This window comes from Medicago truncatula, chromosome 1 (assembly GCF_003473485.1).
Source record: "Medicago truncatula cultivar Jemalong A17 chromosome 1, MtrunA17r5.0-ANR, whole genome shotgun sequence".
In the NCBI taxonomy this organism is placed as follows: Eukaryota; Viridiplantae; Streptophyta; class Magnoliopsida; order Fabales; family Fabaceae; genus Medicago; species Medicago truncatula.
In genome coordinates, this window is record NC_053042.1 from 52,840,545 (window position 1) to 52,859,754 (window position 19,210).

General features: G+C 34.1%; 3 protein-coding genes across 3 annotated transcripts; 1 reads left to right on the forward strand and 2 right to left on the reverse strand.

Annotated features, from left to right (window-relative positions):
• Nucleotides 1–1,538: 1,538 nt before the first annotated feature.
• Nucleotides 1,539–6,463, reverse strand: LOC25485440 (ATP synthase subunit beta, mitochondrial). Its single transcript, XM_013614648.3, has 9 exons — nucleotides 5,931–6,463; nucleotides 5,130–5,205; nucleotides 4,937–5,025; nucleotides 4,726–4,843; nucleotides 4,532–4,635; nucleotides 4,278–4,436; nucleotides 2,983–3,207; nucleotides 2,564–2,875; nucleotides 1,539–2,025 (listed from the first exon to the last, which is right to left on the reverse strand). The coding sequence occupies exons 1-9, from the start codon at nucleotides 6,402–6,404 to the stop codon at nucleotides 1,903–1,905; spliced, it is 1,680 nt and encodes a 559-aa protein (XP_013470102.1). The 5' UTR covers nucleotides 6,405–6,463; the 3' UTR covers nucleotides 1,539–1,902.
• Nucleotides 6,464–6,692: 229 nt separating this feature from the next.
• On the reverse strand, nucleotides 6,693–10,646 carry LOC11428294 (ATP synthase subunit beta, mitochondrial). Its single transcript, XM_003592534.4, has 9 exons — nucleotides 10,106–10,646; nucleotides 9,198–9,273; nucleotides 9,002–9,090; nucleotides 8,790–8,907; nucleotides 8,580–8,683; nucleotides 8,342–8,500; nucleotides 7,912–8,136; nucleotides 7,487–7,798; nucleotides 6,693–7,011 (listed from the first exon to the last, which is right to left on the reverse strand). The coding sequence occupies exons 1-9, from the start codon at nucleotides 10,586–10,588 to the stop codon at nucleotides 6,898–6,900; spliced, it is 1,680 nt and encodes a 559-aa protein (XP_003592582.2). The 5' UTR covers nucleotides 10,589–10,646; the 3' UTR covers nucleotides 6,693–6,897.
• A 2,525-nt stretch (nucleotides 10,647–13,171) lies between these two features.
• LOC11419551 (B3 domain-containing transcription factor VRN1) lies at nucleotides 13,172–16,144 on the forward strand. The gene is made up of 7 exons (XM_003592535.4): nucleotides 13,172–13,397; nucleotides 13,745–14,192; nucleotides 14,299–14,462; nucleotides 14,582–14,840; nucleotides 14,929–15,006; nucleotides 15,289–15,443; nucleotides 15,603–16,144. Exons 1-7 carry the CDS (start codon nucleotides 13,302–13,304, stop codon nucleotides 15,849–15,851), a joined length of 1,449 nt encoding a protein of 482 aa, XP_003592583.3. The 5' UTR covers nucleotides 13,172–13,301; the 3' UTR covers nucleotides 15,852–16,144.
• The last annotated feature ends 3,066 nt before the right edge of the window (nucleotides 16,145–19,210 follow it).

Here is a 19,210-nt window from a genome sequence, read left to right on the forward strand (position 1 = left end):
TGATTCAATGTCTATGTCAGCATCTTATTTTTCAAAGTTTTTGTAAAGAGATTCAATTTATTTGCTAATGGTTTGAAGATCTATGGTATAAAGAGTGGAAACTCTTACTATATTTGTTCGAACGAGAAGAGTTTTTTTTGAGTTTTACCATATTTTCAGGTGGGGTTTAGCATGTAAAGAGATTGTACCGTTTTAGAATTTTGCTCTTCACCCAGCATATTTCGCTCGCGTCCTGCATGTTTTCCAAATATAACCCTGTGTGAGTTAAGTCACGCACCACTGAGCCTCTGCGCGCGTTGACTTGCGCAAATTGGCCGGTGGTAAAAACTTAAGCATAAACGTTTCTGGGACGGTGGCCAATGCTTTTGATTGATTTTTACACGTTTTTGGACCTCATTAAGTGCTATCTACCTTATACCACCTATAAAAACCCTCACATACTTCCTCTTTTCCTCACATTTTCTCCTCCCACTTTCTCCCCCTCTTTCTCTTCCTCTTCTTTGTTTCTATAGTCTCTAGGGTCTTTATACCCCTTTAGGTAAATACCGGTGGCTTTTGGGGAAGTAGTGGTCCTTTAGGTTGGGAAAAAGACATCATCCCTTGAGGTAAAATTATGTTTGCTTCCTTTTACTCCCAAAATCTTTTTACCGTGGGTAAAAGGAATCATCATGGGTTATAAAAGGAATCAAATTTAAATTTAACTCAAGGGGTCTTGATGTCGTTTTCCCCAACAGGTAAAATTAGGTTTGCTTCCTTTTACTCCTAAAATCTTTTTACCGTGGGTAAAAGGAATCATCATGGGGGTATAAAAGGAATCAAATTTAAATTTAACTCAAGGGGTCTTGATGTCGTTTTCCCTAACAGGACGGATCATTATTTTGTTTGAATCATATTAATAAAATGAGAGTTATATTTATCAATTTTATTTTTTATTTGTATTTATTTTTGCATTTATTTTATGTTTATGATTATGTATTGAATTAATAAATATTGAATAAATAAAATTGGTTTTATTTTCAAATTTTGTATTTAATGAATAAATAAATTAGAATAAAATCGAATTTATTTTAGGTGCATAAATAAATTAGAATAAAGCGACCAAATAATTTAGAATAAAGTAAATAAAATATTTTAAAATAAATTAAAAAAAAATAGCCACTTTGCGTGACTTAACTTGCGCACTAGATTTACACTTGCGATAGTTAAGCGCAGGGGCATTTTGGGCATGACTGCAACGTCTTTAAATATATATTGAATACTTGCAATTAGGTTTACATCTAATTGAATACTTCCGTTTGAAATTAAATAATGTATTAAAGACCCGCTAAGATACGGTAGTTTCATTACCCAGTAAAAGTATATCTAAGGATGAAGAGAAGTTCCACACTATAAAATGGTTTAATAATACTCTATTATGCAAATGAATGTAATCAAAGTCTGTCAGATATTTCTTCCGGCCATAAAATGTGGAATTATTTGAAAGCATTCAGTAGTATCAGCAATTAATAATCTGAGAATAAAATATTAGCAAAAAATGATATTTAGAATATTTTGTACCATGGCAAATTCAGCAAGTAAAATTATGCTTCACAACACATGAATCAGTTATAAATTGTAACGTTGATGCATCCAACGTTCTTAACAAGAAAGTAAAAATGTACATCCTCTTTGCATCTTCCACTTATTAAATAACACAACGGAAAAAAGGGGGCAGTTGACCACAGAACTTGGTACATCTCACCGTCGGCAACAAACACTCAGAATGAAAGGAATTACCATTCAAGTTATAAAAATTTCAAAATGGAATATTTTGTTGTTTGGCATTGCCAAGAAAGAGTTCCTAAATTATTAAATTTTCGCAATTATAGATAAAGGACAAAATGAGGGGAGGAATGTCTGTGACTAAGATGAAGATGCTGCTGATTCCTTGGCAATCTTCTCTGCCTTTGCAATGACTTCATCAATACCACCGACCATATAAAATGCCTGCTCTGAAAGGTCATCATATTTGCCATCCAACACACCCTGTAAGTTATGCCATAAAAAAGGGTCATTAACCATGCATTAGTCCACAGAAAACAAGACCAACAGGTTCTGATTATAACTTAAATAAGGCTGTGATTATATAATAACCTTCAAAAACAGGATTTTCAGAAGTTAGTCAAAACTCAATTAACTTTAAACAAACATTCTAAACACTTGTAATAAGTAAAAAAAAATGAAAAAAGAACTCCTAAGCAATAGGTCCAGCACAAAGAGAGATCAACCCTTCGCCCAGTGAAAAAACCAAGAGGTCCATATCAGATAGAAAAGTCAACCATTTTGAGTACGGTGCTATTCCATAAAGAAGGAGCAAACAATAACAGCTTCCAAACAAAACCAGCAGGTATTGTATTTAAAAGCCATGCTTTGAAAGTAAAAACAGAACAGAAATTTAAAATATGGAAAAGATGATAATCCACAAGGCAAGGTTTCTTCCATGCTTGGAACAACAACTAATAGTGTGTCAACAAAAGTAAGGAAGAAAATAGAGAAAAATAAATGAGTTAAAACAATCAAGTACCTGGAAACTTTGAGTGTTCTCCTTCAACTCAACATATTTGCCTGGGGCACCAGTGAAAACTTCTGCCACGTGGAAAGGCTGACTCAAGAATCGTTGAATTTTACGGGCACGAGCAACAGTCAATTTATCATCTTCACTAAGCTCATCCATTCCCAAAATAGCAATGATATCTTGAAGATTCTTGTAGTTTTGAAGAACTTGTTGTACACCACGAGCAGTTTGGTAGTGCTCATCACCCAAAATAAGTGGAGAGAGCATACGAGATGTTGAATCCAAAGGATCAACAGCAGGATAGATACCAAGCTCAGAAATCTATATTCAATATATACCCAAATAATATCATTTAGTAATTGACTATAATTACAAAACAAATTATTATGATTTCCACTTCAGTTTAATTAATAGTAACATAATCAAACCTGTCTAGACAACACTGTTGTAGCATCCAAGTGAGCAAAGGTGGTAGCAGGAGCAGGATCTGTCAAGTCATCAGCAGGCACATAGATAGCCTGGACAGATGTAATTGAACCCTTCTTGGTGGTTGTAATACGCTCTTGAAGACCTCCAAGATCAGTAGACAATGTTGGTTGGTAACCAACCGCAGATGGAATACGACCAAGCAGGGCAGACACCTCTGAGTTAGCCTACAGTGACATCAGGCATCATATATCACATCACATGAATATACAATGATAAGGAAGGAAAAGAACAATATCAATCTATAAAACACCATACATAAAAACCAAACGTTACGGTTGTTCATAGTTTGGTAAGGAAAACTAAACCAAACCCAAAAAAAAAGTTTGCCTTAACCAAATCGAACTGTTTCTGTTTAATCTTGAACCAAATTGAACTATTTTAATGTTCACTTCACAGGTTCTTATGCTTCCCTACCAAACTAGTTCTAAAATTAAAAATTTAACTGTGTGTAGCCATAATATGGTCTGTGCCAAACCGTCATCACTTAATTGTAAAAAAAAAAAAAAAAAAAAAAAAAGATTCTATCAAGCTAATAAATTGCATGTTAGAGGAAAATGATTATATCATCCTTTATCTATTTTCCTTGCAGTTTTGTCTTTCTATATATGGATTTTCAAGCTTAAAATTTAAGATTCATACAAAAACATAGATGAAAGACCCATAAATTCGAAGATTGAAAGGCCATAAAAGAAAACCATGGATTTCAAGCTTGAAAATTCAAATGCAGATGAATCAATAGGACAAAAATGCAATAAAAAAAGGACAAAGGACCAAACCATTACCTGAAATTAAGTTAAGGGACAAAAAATGTAATTTTGCTCATTTTTTACCAACCAAATTTAATTTAATTATCAGAAACATATAGAACATAAATTAAAGATTTAATTTATTTTTGGAGCTTAATTTATGGCAGTGTGAGCAGAAAGCAAGTAGGAAAGTCTAAACTCTGACTTTAATTTATTTTTTATGCTTAATTTAAACTATGTAGCAAGTTTCTGACACAAACATGGAAAAATAGAGTGACCAAGCTTGCTGCTGCCAATTACCAAACACGAAGAACATGTGTTGAAAGTTACTGACGAAAACAACACAATATTAAATAACCAACAGTTCGAAAACACACAGTTCAGTTTGGAATATAGGCGTGCACTTAAGTGAACAAACTATTACTAAAATCTACAGTTCAGTTTGCATTAGTAAGTTTCGGGTGCTTGATTTAAAGTTTGGTGCTTACTTGAGTAAAGCGGAAAATGTTGTCAACGAAAAGAAGCACATCTTGTCCTTCAGCATCACGGAAATGCTCAGCAACAGTAAGTCCAGTAAGACCGACACGGGCACGAGCACCAGGGGGCTCATTCATTTGACCGTAGACAAGAGCACATTTGCTCTCACTCTGCATTAAAAAACCATAATTAATAACTTTAATACATGAAAATAGTATGAACAATATTATTGAGTGTGGATCATGAATTAAAGCACTGTGTTCACCTGCTTTTCACCCAGCTTAATGACACCACTCTCAATCATTTCTCTGTACAAGTCATTACCCTCTCGGGTTCTTTCTCCAACACCAGCAAACACAGAGAAACCACCTATTATATGGAAATACTCAGCATACAGCATAGAAAAAACGCATCTCAATAAGAATGAGTTAAGTGCTAAAGCATTAACTTAGGATATACCATGAGCCTTAGCAACATTGTTGATAAGTTCCATAATAAGAACGGTTTTTCCTACACCAGCACCACCAAACAACCCAATCTTCCCTCCCCTTTGGTATGGTGCAAGCAGGTCAACAACCTATATGAAAAAAATCAAGCAAAATTGGTGTAAAGTCATTATATATTTGCACACAACGATTTAAGGAAATGGGATTGATGCATTTACAATTACCTTGATACCAGTAACAAGGATCTGTTGTTCAGTTGCTTGCTCAACAAAAGCAGGAGCTTCTCTATGAATAGGCAAATAATGCTCGGTAACTAAAGAAATTCAGAAAAATTATCATCAGTTGAAAATCACTATGGAATTGATAGAAATACTTTATTAAATCAATTAGACTATTTTTTTTTAAGAGGTTTCTTACTGAATTCGCCTTTATGATCAATAGGTTCTCCAATAACATTCATGATACGTCCAAGGGTAGCCCTGCCAACGGGAACCTAAATGCAATACACACATATGTTAAACGATACTGACAGACACAGTAATCAAAAGTAAACACCAATGGGGGGACAATTCCGTGGTTGCAAAATTAAAGTCCAAAAGAAAGTCAAATTGGAGCAAATGGATCACATCACATTCACGAGAGCAATATAACTATATAGCTATGTAGCACTGACACAGTAACACAGACACATGTGGTTTCATTTTATACTTTTAATTGCAAAAAGATCCCATTTCAAATATGTACAGAGTACAACTTTGTATTTAAAAGTGATTACAGTAAATTAAACAGATAAATTGCCCAAGCCAGACAGGCCCTAATCTTAATTTCAACGAATATAAAACAATATGACATTGAAAATTGACTACAAAGACCCCATTTTTCGAGGATTGACATCATTATTCATCCAATTGATAGCAGGATGCAGACAACCAATAGCTCATAACACTAAATCCATTTCTTCCAATAATTATAAAGCATCAAACTCAGCATCCACGATCAAAAACAATAAAAACAAAATCAAATTTTCTTCAAGAGAATCAAATCTTAATGAATTACGTAATTACATAATGAGGAAAAACACATCTAGATCCATGAAACGCAACTTAAAATTCAAACCGCAATGATTTCAAAATCAGATCTCACAAACAGTAAAAACTCCAACTAAGTCAAAAAATTCAGAAATGAAAATTGAATCAAAAAAATTGAATAGATATTTACACTGATGGGAGAACCGGTGTTAAGAACACGCCATCCACGAACAACACCTTCAGTAGCATCCATAGCAATCGTTCTCACAACACCTTCACCCAAATGCTGAGCAACTTCCAACACCAATCTCGAAGAATGATCTAGAACTTCAAGAGCAGTCAAGATCGGAGGCAAACCTTCTTCAAATCTGACGTCAACGACGGCACCAATAACCTGACAAACTTGACCGACCGCTCCTTTTCCAGTAAATTCATCAGTAATTTTCCCACCTCCGGGAACCTCCTTCTTCGCCGGAGGCGCAGACGGAGCTGGTGCGGCGGCAGCCGCGGTTGCATAATCAGCGACGCGGTTTAAGAGGTAGCCATAAGGTGAAGCGCGAGATTGGGAGGTTAGCCTCGATGTTGAGGCAGTGATTGATGGTTTCGATGAAGATCGGCGAAGGGAAGATCGAATCAGAGATGATACCAATCTGCGTGAAGCCATCTTCGATGAGAGAGAAAGAGAATGAAGATGCTAGGGTTTGTGAAGTGAGAGAGTAGTGACACACTATATAGCGTTATTGCAAAATGAAAAAGCTTTATTCTTGCATTTTCACCTCGATTCTTTTTCCATTTTTCATTTTCGACCCCTTTGTTTCTTATTTTTTCTTTACACCGTGAAATTTAATTTAATATGTTAATAATGAATAATAATTTTGGAGTATATGGTAGATAATTAAAAAAAATTATACGATTAAATTACTAGCATAAAATAAAATTGACCAAAAGAATATGTTTGATCACTCTCCAAAATTATGCTTCATTCATATCACACACCAACCAATTGTTGTGGCTAGTTTTGTGACAAATAACACAACGGTCAAAAAAATTAAAATGAAAGGAATTGTATCGGACAAAATTGTAATAAAAATTAAAGAGATCCTAAATTATTAAAAAAAGGATTAAGAGAAGCTCAAATTTGTGTGAAATGTGATTAATTAAGCCGCATTTTCCTTAGCAATCTTCTCTGCCTTTGCAATGACTTCATCAATACCACCAACCATGTAAAATGCTTGTTCTGAAAGGTCATCGTATTTGCCATCCAACACACCCTGCATTGGTTCATAGAGAAAATCAGGTCAAATTGTTTGTGGATTGCATCAATAGAAACAAACTGAACACAGTCTTGGAGAAAATTATAGAAATAATCTAATAAATGACATGATATGAGATAAGATTGGACTCATATGTAAACCTTAACTTAAACAAACACTCTAAACCCTTATAATAAGCTTCGAGTATTGAAAAGAAAATTCCTATGGAATAGGTTCATCATATTAGATAGTGAAGTGTATAATTTCTAGTAAGATGATATTGATAAAGAAGGAGCAAAAGATAAGCAACTTCCAAACAAATCTGGCAGGCAATGCTTTGAAAGTAAAGAGTAAAAACACATATCAGAAGATGATAATCTACCACCGGTAGAAAAAATGAAATGACAATAATCAAATAAGTTCCTGGAAACTAATACTAGTATTTCTGATCATAAGAAGGAAAGCATGGAGAGAAAAGTAAACAAAAAAGTACCTTGAAACTAGTACAGTTCTCTTTCAAGTCAACATATTTGCCAGGGGCACCAGTGAAGACTTCTGCCACATGGAAGGGCTGACTTAAGAATCGTTGAATTTTACGAGCACGTGCAACGGTCAATTTATCATCTTCACTTAGTTCATCCATTCCCAAAATAGCAATGATATCTTGAAGATTCTTGTAATTTTGAAGTACTTGTTGTACACCTCGAGCAGTTTCGTAATGCTCATCACCCAAAATAAGTGGTGAAAGCATACGAGATGTTGAATCCAATGGATCAACAGCAGGATAGATACCAAGCTCAGAGATCTATATGTTCAATATATATCCAAATCACATTATTTAGTTAATGATAACAACCAAAAATATCATCACAATTGCCATTTTAGTTTAATTAATTAATATTAACATAATGATCGAACCTGTCTTGACAACACCGTCGTAGCATCCAAGTGAGCAAAGGTGGTAGCAGGAGCAGGATCTGTCAAGTCATCAGCAGGCACATAGATGGCTTGGACAGAGGTAATTGAACCCTTCTTGGTGGTTGTAATACGCTCTTGAAGACCTCCAAGATCAGTAGACAACGTTGGTTGATAACCAACGGCAGATGGGATGCGACCAAGCAATGCAGACACCTCTGAGTTTGCCTACAATTGCATATGCATCATATATCACATTATAAATAGAATGTAATTCATATTTCATATCCGTGTACATAATTTTAAATAGAATGTAGTTCATATTTCATATACATAATCCGTGTACATAATTTTATAATGTCAATCAATTATAACTCTCGGGTTAAAAGGAGAACAACAACAAAAACATCAATTATTCTAGATAATTGCATACTTGAGTAAAGCGGAAAATGTTATCGACGAAAAGAAGCACATCTTGTCCTTCAGCATCACGGAAATGTTCAGCAACAGTCAATCCTGTAAGACCAACGCGGGCACGAGCACCAGGGGGCTCGTTCATTTGACCATAAACAAGAGCACATTTGCTTTCACTCTGAATCCATAAAACAACCATAGTTAAGAACTTTGATAAATGTAAATAGAATGTGAGTCATGAACAATATTGTGTTCACCTGCTGATCGCCAAGCTTAATGACACCACTCTCAATCATTTCCCTATACAAGTCGTTACCCTCTCGGGTTCGTTCTCCAACACCGGCAAAAACAGAGAAACCACCTGATAATAAATGGAAACACTCAGAATACAATAGTATATATACAAATGTTAAAGAGCATCTTAACAAGAATAATTGAGAGCATGTTTACTTAGCACATATATATACCATGAGCCTTTGCGACATTGTTGATAAGTTCCATAATAAGCACAGTTTTTCCTACACCAGCACCACCAAACAATCCAATCTTTCCTCCTCTTTGGTATGGTGCAAGGAGATCAACAACCTGTATGAAGAAAATCATGTAAGATTGGTAAAAGACATTAGATATTTGCAGACACCAACATTTGATAAAATGAGACTGATGCATTTGCAAATACCTTGATACCGGTCACAAGAATTTGTTGTTCGGTTGCTTGTTCAACAAAAAGAGGAGCTTCTCTATGAATAGGCAAAAAATGCTCGGTTTCTAAAGCAATTTACAAAATTTATCATGAGTTGAAAAACGTTCCATGGAATTGATAGAAAAACTTTGTTATAGCAAATGGACTTAAAAAAGATTTTGAGCTTTCTTACTAAAGTCGCCTTTATGATCAATAGGTTCTCCAATAACATTCATGATACGTCCAAGAGTACACCTGCCAACGGGAACCTGAATGGAATTCACAAGTATTTAGAAGATACGTAAACGCTTTTTGAAAGAAAATATAGAAATTGAATGATACTGAGAGACGAAATGAAAAGTATAAACTATGGGGCCAAATTCATGTCTGCAAAATGCAAGTCCAAAAGAAAGTTGAGATTGAGCAGATTGATTAGATCACATTCACAATAGCAATATGATCATAAACCAATGTAGCATTAACACTTCACGTTGAAGATGTATATGATAGACTTACTAACACTTTCATTTTCTTAATATACCTGTCAGTCGTAATATCCATAGACTAACTAAAAACACAATATCGTTGCAAAGAACTTCACACCATAAAACAAGAAACTTAATTAATGAAATAAAAAATTACCCATATTGATTTATATCAAGTCACTTAATACTCTTCATAATAGAAAATGTGATAGAAGAAAACACAACGACATGGAAAAATGTATTAAAAACGATTAGAAAAACACACTTTTTTTTTTTTTTTTCTAATTTGACTATGTAATTTTGAATCATTGAATGGTTAAGAATGTTGTGATCATTATAGAAAAAAATATATGTATATATGTTCACACAAAGCAACATATAAAGTTGTTTTTATCTCAATCTAAATAGAAATTGAAATTGTGAAGTCATTTTATGTTTTACACCAAACGAAGGTTATGAAACATATCGAACTATAGACACAGACAATATAAGTGATTGAATGTAAAAATGTGTCTACTTCTTGGATCTAAGATGATGGTGATATATCATATATAGATTGGAATGACATTTAACCAAAGAAATATGAATAAATTGCAGCAAGTGAGTAAGTATTTACACTGATAGGGGAGCCGGTGTTGAGAACACGCCACCCTCTAACAACTCCTTCAGTGGCATCCATAGCAATAGTTCTCACAACACCTTCACCCATATGTTGTGCAACCTCCAACACCAATCGTGTAGAATGATCAAGAACCTCAAGCGCAGTAAGAATTGGAGGCAAACCTTCTTCGAATCTCACATCCACCACAGCACCAATCACCTGACAAACCTGTCCAATCGCACCTTTACCAGTAAATTCATCTGTAATCTTACCGCCACCATCAGGAACTTTCTTAGCCGGAGGAGTCTGAGGAGGAGCGGGAGCTGCAGCAGCGGCGGCTGTGGCATACTCGGTGACACGGTTAAGAAGGTAAGCATAGGGAGATGCACGTGATTGAGAAGAAGAGAGTCTCGAGGTTGAGGTGGTGATGGATGATTTGGATAGAGATGGACGGAGGGAGGAACGTATCAAAGACGAAACGATTCTCCGTGAAGCCATCTTTCAAAGAGAGAGAGGTTTGTGAAGTGAAGAAGAAGTAAAGAGTTAATTAGTATATGCAAAATGGAGAAAGGTACATTGCTCAAAAAATGAAAGAAAAGAGGGTTGGTTTTTTGTTCAACGGTTTTGAGGTGAAACACGTGTACTGTGAAGTTCGAGTTTCATGGTTGTGATTTGTTTTTCTGCGCGCGAATATGGCGTTTGAAGTTTTTGACTTTGACAAAGTTTGTGTTCAAAGGCGTGACGTGGTATATGACTTTCTTAATTTAACCACATTTACATTATCACGCTCTGGCTACGCCGAAATTTTCTGCAATCGTGAGATTTTTTTATTAATTTTTTTAAAAAAAAATTTATAACAAGTTGAATTTATATCCTTAAAAAAGAATTGAATTTATATCTATTATGTGTATGTTATATGCATTTTTTGTGCATGTTATACTCTTTTTTTTTTTACAAATTGTGTATGTTATACTTCAATTATATGAATTTTTTCATTAAAGAAAAAATTACACTCGTTGTCGTTAACTTAATTTTAGTAATGGTTTGAGTATTTATCTTTTTTATTCGACATTTAAGTCAATTTGCATATAGATTTTCAAGCTTTAAATTTATGGTTTTAATTTCTCAGACCTTTGATTCTTAAAATATATGGTCTTTTCCTGATGTTTGCGTATGAATCTTAGATTTTGAAGTTTGAAAATACATATACAAATAGTTCAAAAGGGAAAAAATGACGTTAAAAAAGATCAAAATGATTACCTGAAATTAAGTTAAAGAATCACAATTGTAATTTTGTCATTATTAAAATAACTAAGAGTAATTTGGAAACTAAGTTATATTTAAGGATTTTTCTTTCCATATCAAAATGAGCTTATGTTTCCCTTAAAAATTGAGTAAGGTTTCGAGTTGAACGAATTCATATAAAGTCAAGCACAAACAAGATTGACTCGACTTAACTTGTTTCCATCCCTACGCGGTTTCATGACATCTCTTGCAAAAGAAGTTAATAAGTCTTTTAACTATATGTTAATGTAAGACCAAATATGGTGTATCTCATGAACAAGGGGTGCGCTTCCGTCGTCAGTGGTCGAACTCAACGCGGTTGGCTGTATGCTCTGTCTTCCTTCTCCTTCTTTTTGTAAGTTGCTTCTCCAATAGTAGGGGATATGCCTGCAGAAGACACTCTGACGTCTAAATAAGTATGGGTGCTAGCAGGTAGCAAATCAGATGATTGTATGTGAGTATAAATGAGTTGAAGTTATCATACATGGGGCGCAAGGCCTCTCACCCCCTATTTATAGTTGTGAATCAGGTGAAAGGCCCCCCATTGGTTGTTATCTTCTCCCCTTAGATTTAGTCTGGTTGTTACGAGCTTAATATGGATATCAGAGTAACCAATTGGCCATATAGTGGGAAGTCTATTTTTCTTAAGCGAGTTGCATGTACTCGTGTATATCTAAGTGTAATGGTACCCGAAGTAGATGGGCACATCCATTCAATTCAGGTGAGGTCCGAGCATGTAAAAATGACCTAGTAACTACCTGGATGTTGGTTATGCTTCGAGGTAGTGGATATAAAGAAAACTACCCCTTTCAGCACTTTTGGGTTGAATTTTTCTTTCCAACAATACCCTCAATTTTCAATGCAAATAACACATGTAACAAATAGATAAGAATAAATTTAAATATCATAACAAATATAACAAACATGATATGAATATATATATGTCTGATTTTTTTTCATTATCATCTAAAAAGTGTAACAACTATATGAAATTATTTATACTTAATTTTTTATTATTCCAATTATAACCTTAAACAACTTTTTATATAATAAAAATTGTTGTTGGTGTTGTACAATTTTTTGTTGTTGTTGGTGTCATTAGAAAAGAATTTAGATTATATTTTTTTGTTATATTGTTGGTATCATTGAAATAGATAATGATGGTTAGTTTGATTTATTATAACTTGAAAGCAACATACATTTATATTTTTGGTTTTAATCAAAATCAAAATTTCATAAAAAAAAAAAAAACGCAGTTCATAATTTTCAAACGTTAGTGCAATAAAAAGAGCGGAAAGAGGGGCTCGTGAGTGCCCATCTTTTCGTTAGTATAGTATAGATGCAACTCGTCAAAAAACTATTATTATGAGAATGAAGTTCAGTTTCATGGAAGTTAAATTTGCACATACCAAAAAACAAACTTTGATTAAGAAAAGCAATTTTTTTTTAGAGTATTTATGTTTACAAACTTGGTTTACCTAGTTGGATTATTTTATGGAAAATGGTAACCAGTATTTCTGGATCATTAGTTAAAGAGACCAATAAAGTAAAAATTTCTTAAAACTTGTATCATCAAACTCTTAAAAGTGTAAACAATATTCTTTTTAACACAAAAATTTACTTTTGTTTTTCTTAACTAATGTAGCATCATCTTTATTTTTTTCAATTTACCTCATAAAATATACTACTTGGTATAACCAAAAAAGCCTTTTTTGGTCGGGCCGAAACCCAGAATAGATAGTTTTTGGACGGTAGCTGAATTGACAAATCATTGACCTAATTCCGTTACAAATAAACCTGATCATGTCAAAGTAATATGTTGTCAAGATCATAACCGACGTATGCCAATTCCCATTGCCAAGGAAGACTCAAGCATACAATTCATCACAAATCCTAATGATTTATTCTACCTAAAATCCCAGTGTCCATGACCAGCAACCCAAAGAATATGTACAGTCTCACTGCTCCTGCTATTCGTTTCTTTAAGATTGTTACCTCAACAAATATTCAAGATGGAACCCTTGTAAGCATTCTCTCGTTCTTTCTTTCTTTCCATATTTCAACTTTTGAACGACCGAAATATTTAAGTAATGTTTGATAGTTGTTTGTTATCTTATGTTTAACGCGGAGATTTCTTCCTTGTCTCCTCGATATATCTCGGACTAATTCTTAAGACGAACTCAAATACGTTATATGTATATTCTTAGAATTAAGAAAAAACAATTTGATTGTTTCTTATAAAAAAAGACTAGAGCTAGAACTTCATACATTTAGATCCGACTTCTACTAAGTGCAGGTGAAATGAAAAAAAAAAAAAAAAAAACATAATATTTTTCTATGCATGCTAACATAAATTTCAATGTACTGCAGAGAATTCCAAATGCTTTCACTGAGAAATATATCGGTGATTTATCAAAGCCAATGTTTCTCAAGACTCCCGATGTCAAAGAATGGGAAATACATTTGACTAAAAAGGATGGTGATATTTGGATTCAAAGGGGTTGGAAGGAATTTGCTACACATTATTCATTAGATCATGGTCACATGGTGCTGTTTCAATATCAGAAAACCTCTCATTTTGAGGTTTACATTTTTGACAAGAGTACTTTTGAAATCGAATATCGTGTTGATGGTAATAATCAACATGAACAGAGCAATCCAATTGAAATTTTGGATGAGCAACCTTCTTACAAGAAGAGTAGACCAAAATCACAAATTTCAAGTTCTCAACCACTTAAGAAATTGAGAATTGACGCAAGTGAAGATGTTGGAACAAGCTCCAAATCGCAAAACATTCCTAAACTTGTCCAAGTTAAAGGTATAATAAATTCATGGTTGGATTAATCTCTATCATTTCATTTATTTAATCAAGATTTTGATTTTTGATGTTGATTTTTCATTACATACCATATTCAATTTCTCAGAAGAGATTGATTCTACCACTAAATGCCTGAATGTGAAGCATGGTCAAGAGCAGAGGAATTCAACTGCTAAAATTGTTGAAGCTTTAAACAAAGCAAAAAACTATGAATCTAACAATCCCTTTTTCACTGCTATCATGACATATTCTTATGTTAATCAATACATGGTGAGTCTTTGAACAGCCTCAATTTTTTATGTTAAGATTGTTTATTATCTTTTTTTAAGCTAATCTACATCTTAATTAGTTACTACATTTTCTAACTTTGTTACAAAATGAAAATCCAGCATGTCCCTTTAAATTTTGAACAAAAGTATTTGAAGGAACAGCAAAGCGAAATCGCCCTTCAGGTCTTGGATGATGAGAGAACATGGATTGTTAAATATTGTCTGAGAAAAATGAGTAACGGATGGAAAACATTTGTATCTGACAATAATTTGAAATTGGGAGATGTTTGCCTTTTTGAGATGATCAATAGCAAATCCTATGCTTTTAAAGTACTAATTTTTCGAGTCGACGAAGAACAACATTCCCTTCCACCACAAGGTAATCCAAGAGGGTTTCTTCCCTTAAAGTTATTAGTAATCTTTTGGATCTGCATGATCATGATTATATTTTTCATCCTTTGAATCAGTTCATGGAGATGGAGTTAACTGGTTAGAAACTGCAGGAATCACAGAAGTTAAAAGTAAAACTATTATGTCATATAAAGGTAAATCTCAACATCATTGTCGTGACTCCCTTTGGGAAATTGAAGTTGAATCAAGCAGTATTGTCAAGACTGAATTTGAACAAATCACGATTGTTCTACCATACACTATTTAATACAAAATGTTGTTTAGTGGCACTACAATGCAGCTTGAATAATCCTCTATTTTTTTATGACTCACGATTGACAACACTAGAATCAAGAAAAAAATGCAACTATTGTAGTTTTACAAATAGACATAGCTTATTTGTAAATTGATTATATACTTTTGTTGGCATACCTCAGGAACGAAGGAAACTCAAAGAAACTCACTGCAGGCTAGGCCATGCTCCTTCAAAAATTCTGAAGCTAAGAAAGAAGCCAATCAATTCACATCCACTTTGGAAAAACCAAATTTCACTATCAATTTGAGATCAAGTCATTGGGATGTTTACAGACCAGTAAGGAATATGTATTTATGATATTTGAACCAAATACATATATCTAATGATTATGCTTAAAACCGGAGTAGTATTTATTTCATGTCATGAATTCTAGTAGAAAGTATGCAGTTATTGACATACCCTCACTAACTGTAAAAGAAACACTAATTTGCGCAGCGTGTACGAAATTCATTCTCGAGCAAGTACTTGGGTCCCAAAAAGAAGACTGCAATGTTACAGTTTGAGGAAAAATTGTGGCCTGTACAATTGATGTATTATCCATCCGAACCAGCAACAAAGTTGGGTGAAGGTTGGAGTCTGTTTGTAGAAGAAAATAAATTGCAGGCTGGAGATGTATGTGTTTTTGTGCTTGCCAACAAGGAAGATGTTGTGCTTGATGTTCATATTTTTAGAGGACGCAGTTAGGCAACCAATTGGGAGATGTTATTACCGCAATTATGCAAAGATTTATTACTTACATACCAATGCAACAGATAAAATTGACCTTTTATGGTATTTATTAGTCCCAAATCTAGAAGATAGTTCATAGGTTTGAATACTTTTGGCTACAGGTTCACAATACCTACATTTTCCAAATACTAGTATGCATTATGTTGCTTGTATATTCAGTTTATTTTCTATTTACTCTTGTGACATTGTTATTTTCTTGGATAATACAATCAAATATATTCAAAGATGGCGCAAAATCTGCGCACATGTTATGCTCACAACATACACCAGAGATGTCAACTGTCAAGATACAAATAGATTAGCCGTTCCACCGGAAAGCTAGAAACAAAACTTGATATATATCAACAGGACATAGAAATAACATTCTTGTATGTAGCAGAAACCAGGTTTGCCTTCCATATCCCCAAAACTGTTTTGATTCTACCATTTTAGATGATGTTTGAAATCCTTCATTTTTAGGTACATTAAATAATTAATGTATCCAGTCACATTTATAGGTTAGATACATTAATTATTCAATGTAACTAAAAAGTTGTTTTTTGCTTATAAATGTGACCAGAGGGAGTATATACTCCAGCCTGAAAATTGTAGCTACCTCCACTTTTCTTCCACAGTTCCACTACTTTTGTGAAATCAGTACTCATGAACCATGCACCAAGCACCTTAGAAGGTTTTGTACCCCAGTTCTATTATTATTATTATTCAGATGAACAATTTGACAATGATCTAAACTGTTGATACTTAATTGAATCAGTCTCGAGAACCTTTGGATCCATTCTTCTGAAAGTGTAAAGATGTCAAGTCTGCTCATAGCCTCATACATTTGTCCACTGACATCTAACATGTGCTTATCTGTTAGCTATTTTTATAATAAAAGAAAAAATAAAGTCAAACTATTATAAGTTATATGTTGTTTCCATAAGATGTCTTGAAGAACTTGGCGAAATAAGTTGTAAAAAGATTATGGACATGTTATAAGATGTCTTCATAAACTCTCTCAATCAGTCTCACAAACTAGCTATGAAGCACTGAGACCGATACTAATATTGGATGGATGCGGCACTGACAGGTCGATAACAGTAATACTTTAAGAAAATGAACATGTTGTTTTCCTTGAAGTTAACAAAGCAACAATGAACATGTTGCACAAGGTTGAGCCTTATGTAACTTATGGATACCCTAATTTGAAGAGTGTAAGGGAACTCATCTATAAGCGAGGGTATGGAAGCTAGAGAGGCAGTGAACTCTTCTCACTGACGACTCCATCAGTGTGCAAGTATGGTATCCTATGCATTGAAGATCTTATCCACGAGATCTTGACTGTTAGACTACATTTTAAGGTGTTAAGCAACTTTCTTTGGCCATTCAAGCTCAAGGCTCCATTGGGTGGCTTGAAGAAGAAGAGGAGGAATCACGATGTTGAAGGGGATGACACTGTTAATCGCAAAAGCTACATCACTGTATGAGCTCCATTAGATCGCGATCATTTGCACATCTAAAATTTTGGAAATAGCACATTCGACTTATAAATCCTTTTGCCAAGTTTGAATTTGGTTTGTCATGTTTTAGCTATCTGTTCCACGTTTTGTTTGTCATAATGATCTCAATTTTTGTTGACCTGATAGATAAGAGGAGTATGAGACGAAATTTAGCAAAGCAAGGTCATGAAGAAAATACGGGAAATTCTCCAATTTTTGTTGAACACAAAATTCAAGGAGATGAAAATACAAGTTTGAATAAGCCTTCCAATGAGACCTTGTTCAATTTTTCAGCGAGGACGATGAATTAGAAGAGCATTTGGAGAATGGTTCCAGCATAAAAGGAAAAAAAATACACAAAGGGTGCTGATATGGGAATCTCATTATCTGAAAACCATGAGTCAATTAAGACGTACCAAGATGATACACAACCTAAATACATTGGCAACATCATGTTCTAAAGACAGAAGAAAAAGAAGGCGTTCAATTCTGAATGAAAAAAGGAAAGGACAAACGGCGAAAATCAGGTATCAATCATTCGAACTCAATAAACCTTTGTTGATAGTACATAATGGAAATCCTCGACATTATTGCATAGTGATTCTAGAGTAGTAGCACAAGGAGTTTGGGAATGGAATCGGTCTAGTGAAATCAGGCGAAGAAGGAGGGTTGGCGCAACCGTTAAATGTTCATGAAAATAGAGAAAACAGGGCATTGGTAACTCTAATGAAGGAGGTGGAGCCGTGGAGCCCCTGATCAATGTGGGTGGAAGTAAGGAATTTTATCATGAAGATTATAAGTTACAACTTTAGAGGGTTGAGGGGAGTAGCAAAAAAGAAGGATGTGTACAAGTGATCGGGAAAAATAATCCAGATATATTGTGTCCAAGAAACTAAATTAGCCGCGGTGTATAGGAAAGTTTGCAAAATTTTGTGCGGCCAAGGCATCAGAGGTAAGATCAGGAGGACTATTAGTGATTTGGAATTATAAAAATTTAAAATTACAATGTGAGGCTAGAGGGGATCATTTTATTTGCTTGGATGGATTGTGGGGACAAGAGGAAACTCCAGTTTCTATAGTAAATGTATATGCACCTTGTAAGGCGGGGAGGAAAAGATCTGTGGGATAAGTTGAAAGATTTAATATTGTTGAAACCAGGGGAAAAATGGTGTGAACTCAGCGATTTCAAATCCATCGGAACATCTTTAGAGAGGAAAGGAACTGGTGATTTTAAAAGAATGGAAGAGATGTTGGCCTTTAACTCGTTCATTTCAGATTTAGAATTGATTGACATGCCTTTGATAGGCTGGAGGTTCACTTGGTCGAGTGGATCAGAAGTCAAGAGAGAATATACTCTTTAATTCTCAAATTAGAAACTCACAATTTTAGATAAACTTTAATGATCTTACATGAAAGGAATGACCTTATTTATACTAATCTTAGAGGCAAAATTACATATGAAATAGTAGTAGTAATCAATACATCAATGGAAACACAGTCTGGTAAAATTTGGAAATGTCAAAGATAGTAGCTTAGAGTCAATAATAGGATGGTGCAAGGGATCTTGACTCCCTCGAAATAATAACAAATCAATCATCCCAATATGGCGAAAGATTGGCAACATTGTTACATGCTGAGACACCATAGATTTCTGGCAGTTCAACCTTGTAAGGATTTTCATTGATTTTATGCACTATATTATTGAAGGGACCATCAACTCTTTGAGATAACGTTTGAAAACATATTAATTCACAAACTATCTGCCGAAACTCAAAGACATCAAAATATAGTTTCTTATTGATGACAAGCATATTAATTCATTAGTACTAGTATTGA

Excerpts from the sequence above, each read along its gene's own strand:
- LOC11428294 (XM_003592534.4), bottom strand. The coding sequence starts at position 10,588 with ATGGCTTCACGGAGAATCGTTTCGTCTTTGATACGTTCCTCCCTCCGT. Across the intron at positions 9,091-9,197 it reads TGATCATAAAGGCGACTTTA|AAACCGAGCATTTTTTGCCT; the intron begins GTAAGAAAGCTC and ends AAATTGCTTTAG. Across the intron at positions 8,501-8,579 it reads TTAAGCTTGGCGATCAGCAG|AGTGAAAGCAAATGTGCTCT; the intron begins GTGAACACAATA and ends TTATGGATTCAG.
- LOC25485440 (XM_013614648.3), bottom strand. The coding sequence starts at position 6,404 with ATGGCTTCACGCAGATTGGTATCATCTCTGATTCGATCTTCCCTTCGC. Across the intron at positions 5,206-5,930 it reads ACACCGGTTCTCCCATCAGT|GTTCCCGTTGGCAGGGCTAC; the intron begins GTAAATATCTAT and ends TATTGCATTTAG. Across the intron at positions 4,844-4,936 it reads TCCTTGTTACTGGTATCAAG|GTTGTTGACCTGCTTGCACC; the intron begins GTAATTGTAAAT and ends TTTTTCATATAG.
- LOC11419551 (XM_003592535.4), top strand. The coding sequence starts at position 13,302 with ATGACCAGCAACCCAAAGAATATGTACAGTCTCACTGCTCCTGCTATT. Across the intron at positions 13,398-13,744 it reads ATATTCAAGATGGAACCCTT|AGAATTCCAAATGCTTTCAC; the intron begins GTAAGCATTCTC and ends AATGTACTGCAG. Across the intron at positions 15,007-15,288 it reads AACTATTATGTCATATAAAG|GAACGAAGGAAACTCAAAGA; the intron begins GTAAATCTCAAC and ends GGCATACCTCAG.